General features: G+C 34.4%; 1 protein-coding gene across 1 annotated transcript; it reads right to left on the bottom strand.

Annotated features, from left to right (window-relative positions):
* Positions 1 to 234: 234 nt before the first annotated feature.
* On the bottom strand, positions 235 to 2,329 carry LOC138909280 (uncharacterized). Its single transcript, XM_070200465.1, has 7 exons — positions 2,156 to 2,329; positions 1,770 to 2,109; positions 1,582 to 1,664; positions 1,370 to 1,497; positions 1,075 to 1,312; positions 868 to 1,006; positions 235 to 689 (listed from the first exon to the last, which is right to left on the bottom strand). Exons 1-7 carry the CDS (start codon positions 2,327 to 2,329, stop codon positions 235 to 237), a joined length of 1,557 nt encoding a protein of 518 aa, XP_070056566.1.
* Positions 2,330 to 14,233: the final 11,904 nt, after the last annotated feature.

The following is a 14,233-nucleotide window of genomic DNA, read 5'->3' as shown; positions in this document are numbered from 1 at the left end:
TAAGTGGATTTGTGGTACCAGTGGGATATGTAGTTAATTGGCTCAATGTTCTTGAAGTGCATAGAAGCAATTGCATGAACACAAGGGATACCCTTCAGCATCCATGACCTGCAGGTACAAGTCTGGACTTGCATATTCACACAGTGCTTCAATACCAATCTTAATAAGTTATCCTCAACCTCATAGCCATATTCACCATTTCATTTGATTGTACACCTCATAGACTGGGCCATGTTATCCTGGTACACTTTCATAGTAATTGGGTGATATATCACATATCCATGTATCTGCAAACTCCCTCAACTTTCCTATTCTCTCCATTATCTTCACTCTGATTTCCTCCAACATTGTGATGACTGTCTTGTGTCTAGCAGCAAGTATCCAAGCATTAAAGGTCTCACGTATATTACTGTCAATTATTTCACATTTCCTGTCATAGTTGAAGTATGCTTTGCACCAGGTTTCCTTGTTATACCTCAAGAGGCTCTCACATATCCCATTCCTAAGCATATTCATGTTGTCCAGGTGGAAATTCAATTCTGCCACACATGATGCTCTAGCACACCTCCAGAAGTTGTTTCTCCTCTCTAATCCTCTCCAATCTTTGGACCAGTTTGCTAATATATGTCTGGCACACCACCTATGTTCACTTTCAGGCAACACTTCTGATACAACTTTAAGCAATCCATCTAACATAAGAAGAATATATTAGTGGCCAACAAAAATAGAAATAAAAAAAATTAAATATTGACAGCAATGAAATCGCCTTTTGCATATCAGACATGATAGTGAGATCCCTTCCGTCTTGAAGCTCTAAGTCACGAGTCACACATTTCAGAGGCCATATCTAAGTGAAACTATTCTCACACTCTACAATGGCCCAAGCAATAGGGAACATCTGATTGTTGCCACCCTTTGATACTGCTACAAGCAGTTGACCCTTACAAATGCCTTTCAAAAAGCATCCATCAAGGCCAATTATCCTTCTACAACCTTCAGACCATCCCTTTTTATAGCATAGAAGCACACATAAAATGAATTGAAGACAAGATTGCCTTCACCTTGATCATCTACCTCCACAACACAAGTTATACCTGGATTTGTCTGTAACATAATATCTCTATAATCGTAGAGTCTTTTGAACTCAACATGCACATCACATATTATCTCCTTCAGAATTTTTGCTCTAGCTCTATGAAAAGTAGACCTACCAACATACATGTCCAGTTCATCCTTAATGAGTTTCTTCAGCTCCCAAACTTTCATATTTGGTTGAGACATAATCTTATCCCTGTAATGCTTTGCAAGGTATCTAGAGTTGCAAAACTTGTTTTTATTTGTTCTGTAACACTTGTGAACAGGTCAATACTTTTTTACCTTAAAATTATTGGATATGCCATCTTTGCTTGCAGCCAACAGCCATGGACATTTTGGGTGCATGCATTTTACCCTCACCCTACCAGGTTCATTAATATACTTTTCAAGTTGAACTCCTTTCTGAATTGCATACTTAGTAACAACCAACCTAAAATCATCAACACTCTAAAAAATCAGCCCCAACTCCCAGGTTATTTTCTTGACAGTTTGATCAAATATCAGGGCTTTTTTCCTCCTCTTGGCAGCCATTGTCTCATTATGTTCTTCATCAAATTCATCTTCAGCATCTGAAGGAAAGCTTTCAGCATCAGAAGACCCAAAATAAGGCTCATTTGTCCCTACTAAGCCTATGTACCTATTTTGCTTGCTACCAGTTCACAATTCATCAAAACCAATATCAACTCCTGTTTCACCTAGGTTATTATCACCCTTATCTTTTGGCCTTTCACTCTTTTTCCTCCTATATTTCCTCAGTTCATCCCTACACTCTACAAATTCTTCATGAACATCAGATCCATAATCATTATCATCAGGAACATGTAAGTCTACTCCATCACTCTCATCACTATCATGATTATCAAAGTCTGAATCATTCTCATTGTCATCCTCACCCTCATCGTAATCATCTGATTCACTATCTACGTCACTCTCTTGTTCTCTTGAAGGTGAAGGAGGAGGAGCAAGTGCATGAGCAGGAGCAAGAGCAGGGGGCAGGTTCACTATCTTCTTCTTCTAAGATTACTGTGTTCTTAAAAGCTCCACTATTACTCCCACCAACCCATTTACTAGCCTCATTTATGTCAACAACATTTAAAGGGACAACATGAGTTACATAAATATCTAAGGCATCCCCATCTTCCAGTTCATTACAAATGTCTAATATATCCTTGTCTATGAGAATATTTACCAATTTATCTGTCCTATCCATTGGACAAATATACAGCTTAGCCATATTTTCAAATTACATTAACTTAGTGTAGTTCATCAGTTCAATAAAAGACAACAAATCCATATCTACATCTAAAGTCAATATTTGACTACCCCTACATAACGAGCAAAGTTACCAGGAACTAAGACCCCGTCATGGTACCACTTGAGTATAATCAATTTAAAAGATATTTTTCTGCAAACAAACAAGGGGACAAATAAATCGACTGCCACATGCTACAACCAGTGAAAATAAAAAAAATATAGAAATATAAAAGTAGAGACAAAGACAAGAGCATATCACATTGTTCAAAGCAATGGTATTACAATAATCACTTAAACCCTAACTTTACACACGATTTACAAACACAAAGTAAGAGCCCGTTTGGATTAGCTGATTGTAAATAGCTGATAAGCTTGAAGTACTGGAAAAAAATTTTAAGTGCTGAAACTGATTTTTAAAATAAGCATTCACGTGTTTGGATAGAAGTGTTGAAACTGATAATAAGTAGTTAATGTGTTTGATAAAAAAATGATGATAAGCTATTCTTTTGTTAAAATATCTAAAATACCCTTGAATGTTTTTCAAAAGATTACAAATTAAAAAAAATTATAAAGAAAATAATTAACAAGAAATATGGAATGAAGAGAAAGTCAAGAAATTTATTTTGGAAAAAGTATTTTGTGAATTAGAAAATATTATTAAGAATAAATTAGTAAAAGTGTTGGTCAAACTAAAAAGTACTTATAAACTGAAAAGCCATAAGTTGGGGTGAGCAACTTATGACTTATGGCTGATTTTAGCTTATAAGCACTTGGCTTATAAGCACTTTGGATGTTTACCAAACGCGTAAATAAGCCAAAAGGTGCTTATAAGCCAATTTGACCGACTTATAAGCTTAGCCAAACACCCTCTAAATCTTTTTATAAAAAATTCTCTGTAAAGGCAACAACACGACAACTTCACAGAAATATCGACAATGACAAAAGATTCCTCTTTTAAAAAGTCCGAAAACCCTAAAGCAAATAGAAGCAATTTCCAAAAAAATATAGGTTCAACCCACCTACTGCTAAAACAAATGGGTAATGCAAAGAGAAGAAAATTACTAACCTAAAATCGCATAAATCCACCTCCCATACAAGATGAAAGCCTCGCTTGAGATAGTCTCAGGAATCGCCTTCACCAGAGCTCCTTCGAGATGTATCGAGAAATGAGAGTTAATTTGGGGTAAATTAGTTTTAACCTTTTTTTTAGCGAAGGGTAGTTGATTAATAAATATAAGGGGTTAAAAATAAGTGGGTCATGTTTATAAACTAGATTCAAACACGTGAAATACACGGATGAACTTTTAATGGGACCTGGTCAAAAGAGGTGTGTACTAGATACACTGTAGAAAGATTGCGTGTGTAATAATATTATCGTCCACAGAAAGTGTGTAAGGGGGATTTGGGGCACAGGTCAGGTGGCAACTTATGTATTTTGCCTTTTACATTTAATAAAGTCAAACTAGCCGCTACTAGTCATTATCTAGCCGTTTAAGCAATACCTATATAAACATGGTCTTTGAAGAGTTAATATGGAAGTACCGGTAACAAGGCCCCGGCTATACCTCAAAACACAGTATATGAGAAACAAAATATACATGACCTCGAAATGAAGTAGGGCTCACCAAGTCAGCTGAAGAAAGTGTACCGCTATCACAGATCAATGTCGCCTGATGTGGATCCACCTACATTCATTAAAGATGCAGCGCCCCCGGCAAAAGGGAGGCCCCCGGCAAAAGGGACATTAGTACTATCGAATAATACTAGTATGTAAAGCTAAAAGTCCTCTTTCAAAATAGAATGACCATATAAGAAAAGACAACACATAGAAACAGCAAGTCACAATCAACAATATCCAAATGTCCAGTTAAAACATAATAATTTTCAAAATACGAACTTCATATACAATTTTTGTTGGGAGATCATTAGCACCGATATACCACCGTCTTTGTTAGCACGAAGTCCGATCACGCCCGATCGGCTAGGCCATCTCCCCACGAACAATGTGGTTTGACGAGTGATGCAAAAGAAAGTTGCTACCAAGAGTAGTACCACCATGTGCGCAACATGGCGTCCGGTCTCCACCCTATCAGCTAGGCTGCCTTCCTACATATGTCGTGTGGGTTGACTTTTTCCAATCCACAATTATTACTAGTTTCATCCCAATTAAGGGGAATAATATCACAAATTTCATCCCAAATAAGGGGAATAATCATAATCTACCCCTACACCGGCACGTGTAGTTTCAGGTGTGGGCCTTATGACCTACCCTTCCTCAGTTTTGCTAATGATGCTCCCAAAAGGTGCTTATAAGCCAATTTGACCAACTTATAAGCTTAGCCAAACACCCTCTAAATCTTTTTATAAAAAATTCTCTGTAAAGGCAACAACACGACAACTTCACAGAAATATCGACAATGACAAAAGATTCCTCTTTTAAAAAGTCCGAAAACCCTAAAGCAAATAGAAGCAATTTCCAAAAAAACATAGGTTCAACCCACCTACTGCTAAAACAAACGGGTAATGCAAAGAGAAGAAAATTTCTAACCTAAAATCGCATAAATCCACCTTCCATACAAGATGAAAGCCTCGCTTGAGATAGTCTCAGGAATCGCCTTCACCAGAGCTCCTTCGAGATGTATCGAGAAATGAGAGTTAATTTGGGTAAATTAGTTTTAACCTTTTTTTTAGCGAAGGGTAGTTGATTAATAAATATAAAGGGGTTAAAAATAAGTGGGTCGTGTTTATAAACTAGATTCAAACACGTGAAATACACGGATGAACTTTTAATGGGACCTGGTCAAAAGAGGTGTGTACTAGATACACTTTAGAAAGATTGCGTGTGTAATAATATTATCGTCCACAGAAAGTGTGTAAGGGGGATTTGGGGCACAGGTCAGGTGGCAACTTATGTATTTTGCCTTTTACATTTAATAAAGTCAAACTAGCCGCCACTAGTCGTTATCTAGCCGTTTGAGCAACACCTATATAAACATGGTCTTTGAAGAGTTAAAGATACACTTTCTAATATAACTTTCTGAATCATCTTCTTCCTTCTATATGCTGGATTTCTTTCTTGAATTTTCTGCTAGTTATGTTCCCAATTTTATAACTGGAAGAGCTTGTTGAATCCTGGGGGATACGTCTAATTTTATTCATTATTGTATGGGCGAAATATCTTTAAATACAGTATCCTTGACACGCCTCAAGTTAACTCCTATTCTCCATAAAAAATTTTCCAACAATAACAACTATATAGTTCCTAGCTTAGAGGTGGCAAATGCAGTTGACAACATGAATAAGACATAGGCCCTCCAAATTGCAGTACATGAACCACACTAAAACGATCAATTTTCAAGGCAACTCGTTGCCACCCCTTGTCCCAAGCATTTGAGGACCAGTAAGAATTTTACACACCTACCATAAGAAGCACGAAAGACAACACCGATAGTCCCAACTAAAGTTCTCATTCGAAGCGTATACTAGAAGAAAAATGATTTATATACACTATATCAATTAGTTGATACTGTTATAAATAGTATTTTATTTATAGTGAATGTCTATATTTTGGAGAGATTTTAGGGTTGTTACTTGGTGGCTAAGTCACTCTTCCCCTATAAATAGAGGAGTTCTATTTCATTGTAAATTATCCCAAATCAATAAGAATTCTCTCTCCCTACTTTTCTCTACAATACTCTTCTTCTTCTTTTATTGTTTTATAATACGTTATCAGCACGAGACTCTAACCAATTGAGTAGAAGCTTTGGGATTGAGCATAATGATTATCAATTGTTCCATGAACTTTCTTCATGATTAAATTCTGGATTAAAGGTAAGTATTTTACTTTATTTTTCTCTTTTGAATTTTTGAAATTCTATAATTTGATTTTAAATACAAGCAAATACAATAAATTTTGATTATAACTCTAATAAAGTTTGTAAGAAATTATAACTACCAAAAGTGATAAAATTTCTATGTCTTGCCATGATCAAATTCATGTATGATTGTGAGCACAAGAAGTGGAAACCCGTCCCATTGAATTTGCTTCATTCTCATTCCCTTAAGAGAATGTGATAGCAGTATATGATATGATACGTCTGAAAGAAGATAAAATTATTACCATGAATGTATCAATGGATGCGGACGTGGCAATAGACGAAATTATAATCGTCATCATTGTGGTAATGAGAACAATAAGTACTCTCAAAATAATCCTTCACTATGTGAAAGTAATATTTGTCATCGATTTGACATGAGATTTTGTAAAGCACGTATAGATGATTATGGTCCATTCATGATGTAAATGTGATAACATGTGATTTATGAATACATATTCATTTTTGGAAGAATATGAGCGTGCTAGTGGTATATACCACACTCATCTCCAGAAGAAGGTTTGAGATGAAATAAGAAAATAATAATATTATTATAACATGAATGGTCATTGGTCACATACCTATTATACGCCAAAATATTTTGGCAATGTAATTATTAAAGGACAACAGTAATGCAAAAAATATATCTTGCATATAATTTGATCATGACCATAATGGTATAACTTTCTCTTTAAAAGATATTCACCATATAGATGTTGATAAATATATGGTTGTACAAAATTAATTGAGAGCTCTGAAAGAGCCAATTATTACTATTTTTTAGGAATACAATTGATTATCAATAAGGCATTGTGTTGTAGTAAGTCTCAAAGAAACTTATTGAGTTTCTAAAGTATTCACCAAAGCTGTTGGTTATATTGAGACTATAAATAATGAGAAGATTTAATATCTTTATATTACTACAATTGTAACAAGGTAATATGTATATAAAAATTACCCGCTTTATTGCCTGATTTGTACTACATAAATAAAAATATGGTGAAATTACATGACACAGTAAACTGGATATTTATTGATATAAGATACCCATGTCATAGTAAACTGGGAGTTTAATTAATAATTGCACATGTCATAATATAAACCTGAAGTTTACAGTAATTTTATCAAGCATGGCCTATTGAGCAATCTTGATTTAAGCATGATGTGAAAAATAAATGAGAATTCACATGAGTAAGTGTTGAAGAAGATTCTTCATGAATTCTCATATGTTGCTTATTCTCGCAATTATTATACCAACTAAAATTGAGATTGAATCCCTTGAATTCTAGAATTTATCAAAGGTGAATATGAGCCCATTCACCTGCTATGTATACCACATAAGATGCCTCTATGAGATGATTACATGTGCGATTATTATTAACCCGCAACCTGATGTTTGTAAGGTAACTTGCTCAGTAATTTAATTTAGAGCATAATTTCCAGATTTTCTATTCAAGACAATTTATCTTGATAAGTTAGTTTACATCACAGCTGGTTTAGCAAAATGATTTATTGAGTGCCTCCACTTAATAGTTAAACTATTGCTTATAAGAACAAAGTTATCTACATTAGTTTGATATACGTTATACACGAAAGTATATTACATTCTCCCCTCACAAGTGATTCAGGGTCGGGAACCAAATAATTTCATCTTATTATTATTGATGTGATAGCATCCTAGGAAGCTCAACTCTATTCAAGGACAAGGATGAAGCTTTGGAATCTCAAAGATGGCCTTTAACAAGATGTCAAGCTAAAGAATTGCAAAACAAGGTCATTAGACTTTAAGTGCAAATAAAGAAGTTGTTAATTGGGAGGAAGAGCTCAAGGATAAAAGATGTGAATTTGCTAGGTGATAGCATCAAGGACACATAGAGTTTTGGAAGCTCCAAGAAAACCATTTACGAGATCTCAAGCTAAAGAGTTGCAGAGTAAGGTTGGTGGACTTCAATGACAAATAAAAAAGCTTTTAATTGTAGAAGAAGAGCTCAAGCCCAAAGGAGATGAATTGTCCAAATTTTACAATTATTTGGTGGTCCATATTAAAGTCCAAGAGGAGGAAGATTGGGTCACTAAATCAGCCCTTGAAGTCCACCAAAAGGGCTCAAAATGAGCTTAAAAGAGGTCCAAAAGGGAGGGGGGAGGTTTCAAAAGGAGCCCAATTGGAGTCCAAACCAATGGCCCAAACTAGTAGTTTTAAGGTCCAAATCTGCCCCAAAGGGATTTGGCCGCCCCCACCTAATTTTAATGACTTTTCTTACTCCTTAGCAACCTCCCTACCTAATTGTAATGACGTTTTGATGCCTTAGCAGCCACCCTACCAAATTTTAAAGACTTTTTATGCCTTAGTACTCCTATAAATAAGGAGTTCTTCTCATTCATTGAGACACTTCATTATTGATTAAGTATATCATACTTTGAGAGTTCTTTTGAACCTTTGTTACTCGTGCTTTGAGATTTATCTTTCAACCTTTACTAGTTCATAGTTCAAGGTAGTAAGATTACTTCTCTATTATGATATCTTTGATTCTTTTGTGGTATTCTTAGAAGGCGACTAATACTAGTTATTAATTATTGTCTCAAGTTACTCGTAAAGCGGTCAAGATCCGAATCTATTAATTTGATTTGCTTTTAAGTAAAAGTGTTTGATTTCTTCAAAAAAATCAAGACATTGTTGCTTTGATCTTGTCAAGGCTATAGAACTTGCGTTCTTGAAAGTTCTTAGAATTCTTTCCTTAATTTTTCCCATATCCTTTATTTTCTGCCATTTAGTTATAGTTGTTCAATTCCTTATTGTTATTGCTTCCGCATTTACTTTTTAAATTCTTACTCTAGTTTGGATTTCTGACCTAGTCATTATCAAGTGGTATCAGAGCGGTTCTATCAAGATTTCGTTCTTGATAATTCTTGGGATTTCTTGAATACTAAGAGCGGAAAAAAAATCAGTTTAACAAAAAAGAATTGCTTGCTCTCCAGGAATCTTCTTTTGTATCTAATTTGTTTCCAAAAATTAACAAAGGAAACAAGAAAAGGAGATCCTAGATTTCAAAGATACGAATTTTTTTTAATTTTTCTTACTCTTTCTATAAATATATAATCCTTTCCTTTTTGTTCGTGTCTTGTTTCAACCGAGCCTAGTAGTTCTAGGATTTGGTTCTTCTTTCATTAGTTCCCAAAAACAATCTGAATTTTACTACTAAGAACTTCATACGAGTTGGGTTTAACTATAAATCTATAAAGTATTTTGTTCAAAGGTTATTTCGAGAGGAAAAAAAGGCAAAGAGATGTGAGAGCATTATAGAAAAAAAGCCAAATTTAAGAGATACATGTTTCCTTTAATCTATGTCAAGATGTCTCAAACAGGTAGTTACAGTGGAAGAAAGAGAGCTAAGACTCAACAACTTGAAAACTCGAACTTACAGTATACCGAATGGAAGGAAGACAATGGTAAATTTATTTTTCAAACAAGAGCTAAAGTGATGTCTTCAATTTATCTTAGAATTGATAAAACATTTGGCTATAACTTAATTAGCACTTATATGGTTGAGAAATTGAACTTGCCTTGTGTTGAACATATTGAACCCTACATGTTGAAAGGAGTAAAGGTAGATAAAAGAGTGTCATTGTAATTCTCTATTGGAAGGTATTAGGATGTGATTTGGTGTGATATCATTCCTATGAATAGTTTTCATATCTTGTTGGGAAGACCATGGTATGTCTATAGGAGTGTTTCACATAGTATGAAAAAAAAATAGATATTCTTTTGAGGCTAATGGGAAGAAACTCATTCTTGGGCCTTTGACTCCCTCACAAATTTGTGAAGATGAAAAGATTATTAAAGAGAATATAAAAAAATATAAGAGAGAAAAGAATGAGAGGAGTAAGGGAGTGCATGTTGACATTCCAAGAGAGGAAAAAGGAGAGGTTGTCTTGAGTGAAAAGAGTGGGATGTCAAGTGAGGTAAAAAGTGATCTTGAGAAAAAAGAAAAGAGAGAAGGCAATGAGATAACAAAAGTCTGTGGGGGTAGAGAGAGAAAATCAAGAGGGTTTGAGTGAAGAAAAGGAAAAAAACTTTAGTGAGAGAAAAGAGGCTAAGGGTGAGGAGAAAGTTAGTTTTGTGATAAAAGCCAAAGAGAGTGTAAGCAAAAAAAAGTTTTCTTTACTTCCTAACCCATTAACTCTTTCTTGTATTAGTTCTTGTGATTTTGTGCAGCCACATGTTAAAAGACCTTTTGAAATGGGAGGTAAGGCACACGAGATGGTGTCAAAGGATACATTTGGATTCCAACATGAATTTGGCGAAATAAATTCTTGTTGGATGGTGGAAGATAAAAGCTTGGTTAAATTCTTTGTTATTGATCCTTTTGACTATTTTGATCCTTATTTACAACTTTATGACATAGAGTTGCCTAAAAGCATTGCTAAGTTGGAGCCATTGAATAAAAGAATACAAGGTGATGATATTCCATTAGTAATTAAGTCCAAGTATGGTATGTATAATTGATTTATTTACATTCTTGGCCTTTCTAGAACACCTAAGATATTTTTGGAGGTAATGAATTATACTCTTATTTCTTATGTTGGTGACTTTATAATTTTTGTGGATGGTGATATTTTGATGCACATCAAGTCATTAACTGTAATATTTAAGTTAAAGTGCAAGAGTAATTTGCTTCCTTTTGAAATTGTGTATGACATAGATGATTATATATACCAACTTGGTAGAAAGAGGCATGAAATTTATGAGAAGAGGCTTGCGAATGAGTTAAATATTTCTTCTTCTCTTATTCAAGTGGCTAATGAGTTTTCATGTGATAAATTGCTAGAATGTGATTTTTGTTGTATGATGGGGAGTCATTCTTCAAGTCATGTTCATTGTGAGCTTGTAAAAGTGTTTGTTATTAGTAAAGAGGATATGTATGATTGTTATAACACTTGTGATCAAATACTCTTTCATGTAGAGGAATCCATGAGATTTGTAATTATAGATAGTTGGCTATGTCATGAAAGTATCTTCTTTGATACATGTGGTAGAGATACTTATATTAAATGGATGTGTGGTCAATCTTTTATAATTTCTTTGTCATGTATTCCTATGGACTACCTTACCAACAAGATCGAAATGCAAGTTCAATTGCATGGCGCATCTAAGAGAGGTTTTTATTGTATTGATCTAGGTAAGCATAAAGTTTATAGGGATGATGATGTCCATATGCTTTATAAGGGAGTATTTACACCTATTAGGATTAATTGGGTTAAATGGACACATAGTTACTATTTTATTTTATTCCTACTATTTTTTCAGATTAGTGAATGCCATTTACTAGTGCGTGTTTTCTTTTTCTTGCAAGGTCGAACATTTACTAGTGCGTGTTTTCTTTTTCTTGCAAGGTCGAAATTCGAGGACGAATTTTCTTCAAGAAGAGGGGAATGATAGCATCCTAGGAAGCTCAACTCTATTTAAGGACAAGGATGGAGCTTTGGAATCTCAAAGATGGCCTTTAACAATATGTCAAGCTAAAGAGTTGCAAAACAAGGCCATTAGACTTCAAGTGCAAATAAAGAAGTTGTTAATTGGGAGGAAGAGCTCAAGGATAAAAGATGTGAATTGGCTAGGTGATAGCATCAAGGACACATAGAGTTTTGGAAGCTCCAAGAAAGACATTTACGAGATCTCAAGCTAAAGAGTTGCAGAGTAAGGTTGGTGGACTTCAATGACAAATAAAGAAGCTTTTAATTGTAGAAGAAGAGCTCAAGCCCAAAGGAGATGAATTGTCCAAATTTTATAATTATTTGGTGGTCCATATTAAAGTCCAAGAGGAGGAAGATTGGGTCACTAAATCAGCCCTTGAAGTCCACCAAAAGGGCTCAAAATGAGCTTAAAAGAGGTCCAAAAGGGAGGGGAGGTTTCAAAAGGAGCCCAATTGGAGTCCAAACCAATGACCCAAACTAGTAGTTTTAAGGTCCAAATCTGCCCCAAAGGGATTTGGCCGCCCCCACCTAATTTTAATGACTTTTCTTACTCCTTAGCAACCTCCCTACCTAATTGTAATGACTTTTTGATGCTTTAACAGCCACCCTACCTAATTTTAAAGACTTTTTATGCCTTAGTACTCCTATAAATAAGGAGTTATTCTCATTCATTGAGACACTTCATTATTGATTAAGTATATCATACTTTGAGAGTTCTTTTGAACTTTTGTTACTCGTGCTTTAAGATTTATCTTTCAACCTTTACTAGTTCATAGTTCAAGGTAGTAAGATTACTTCTCTATTGTGATATCTTTAATTCCTTTGTGGTATTCTTAGAAAGCGATTAATACTAGTTATTAATTGTTATCTCAAATTACTCGTAAAGCGGTCAAGATCCGAATCTATTGTTTTGATTTGCTTTTAAGTAAAGGCATTTGATTTCTTCAATAAATCAAGACGTTGTTGCTTTGATCTTGTCAAGGCTATAGAATTTGCGTTCTTGGAATTTCTTGGAATTCTTTCCTTGAATTTTTCCCATATCCTTTATTTTCTGCCCTTTAGTTCTAGTTGTTCAATTCCTTATTGTTATTGCTTTCGCATTTTCTTTTCAAATTCTTACTCTAGTTTGCATTCCCGACCTAGTCGTTATCATGATGTGCGGTGTATATTTTGATTAATACCATAATGCACAAAGATGAGTTCCCAAAGTTGAGGAAGCAAGTTAGTTTTTCTAACATGAGGGGGGAGACAGGATAAATAGTTGAGAAAAAATTACGTGGAATGAATTATCATTTCTACATATAGATACTCGAATAAGATAATATGAACTTGAAGTTCATAAAAGATAATTTGCAAATCATGTCAGACACATTTGCTGATCCAAAGAAAGTAATTATATTCTCACTGAAAATGCTCCTATTAAGTCCTAGAAGGACAAAGTCTATGGTACGCTTAAAGCATATAGACAAATCAGTCTCAAATAAACTTCTTGATAAAGAAAACGAGCAAATGATCATAATAAAGGAGGCAAGTGATCTAGAAGATCACATGACATAACACTTCATAAAATCTCATGAGAGATTCAAGTACCTGAATATATGAATGAAGAGGTCTCTATGTTATGTCTTTATGAAAAATAAAGAGGTTGGAACCGATATAAAATGTTTGTCGACGACATCTATAATAACGCTAAATATATATAAGGATCTTAAGTCTGGAGAAACAATTCAAGTAGAATTTGGTTTCATATGAAAGACATGTAGTTTTGGATATATAGTTCAAACACTCGAAAGTATAAAGTCAATAGGTGTGTGCAATCACTTTCATGTATTTTATATGTCTAGCATGACATGAAAACTTGATATGCATCTGAAGTCTATTTATATGGCTTATTTGACTATACTTATATGATAATCCCTGAAGGATTTCAATTGCTTGAAGCATATACAATTCTTGATCTTGAAGTACCACATCCTCAGTGCAATTTATGCACAAATGTATCTTGCTATAACCATAAGCATGATAATGTGATAGCGAGAATTTTTTACCTCTATGGAGATATTGAAAAGGCCATTCCACGACAGTTTATGAAGACATTACATCTCTATCAAGAATGATGATTTCAAGGTACAACATATTCATTCAAGTTAATATGACTGGTTTGTTTATCAAATCTCTACCAACGATATTTTAAAGATGGTGCACAACATTGGAATGCGAAGGCCCAAGGATGTGAATTGATACTCTCATCGGGGGGAGTTAATACACGTTGTACTCTTTATTCCTTACAAGGTTTTGTTCCACTGGGTTTTTCTTGTAAGATTTTTAACGAGGCAACCAAAAGGCGTATTGTTAGATATGTGTACTCTTTTTCCTTCACTGTAATTTTTTTCCACTGGGTTTTATTTTAGTTAAGGTTTTAACGAGGCACATTATCTATTGAATAGACATTCAAGGGGGGGTGTTATAAATAGTATTTTATTTATGGTGAATGTCTATATTTTAGAGAGATTTTAGGGTTGTTACTTGATGGCTAA

Source organism: Nicotiana tomentosiformis, chromosome 4, assembly GCF_000390325.3.
Source record: "Nicotiana tomentosiformis chromosome 4, ASM39032v3, whole genome shotgun sequence".
NCBI lineage: Eukaryota > Viridiplantae > Streptophyta > Magnoliopsida > Solanales > Solanaceae > Nicotiana > Nicotiana tomentosiformis.
Note: the sequence above shows the minus strand (reverse complement) of the source record. Positions and strands in the feature narration are given on the sequence as shown.

Excerpts from the sequence above, each read along its gene's own strand:
- LOC138909280 (XM_070200465.1), bottom strand. The coding sequence starts at position 2,329 with ATGGCTAAGCTGTATATTTGTCCAATGGATAGGACAGATAAATTGGTA. Across the intron at positions 1,313-1,369 it reads AATAATTTTAAGGTAAAAAA|ATACCTTGCAAAGCATTACA; the intron begins GTATTGACCTGT and ends TTGCAACTCTAG. Across the intron at positions 690-867 it reads TGCTTGGGCCATTGTAGAGT|ATGGATTGCTTAAAGTTGTA; the intron begins GTGAGAATAGTT and ends TTCTTATGTTAG.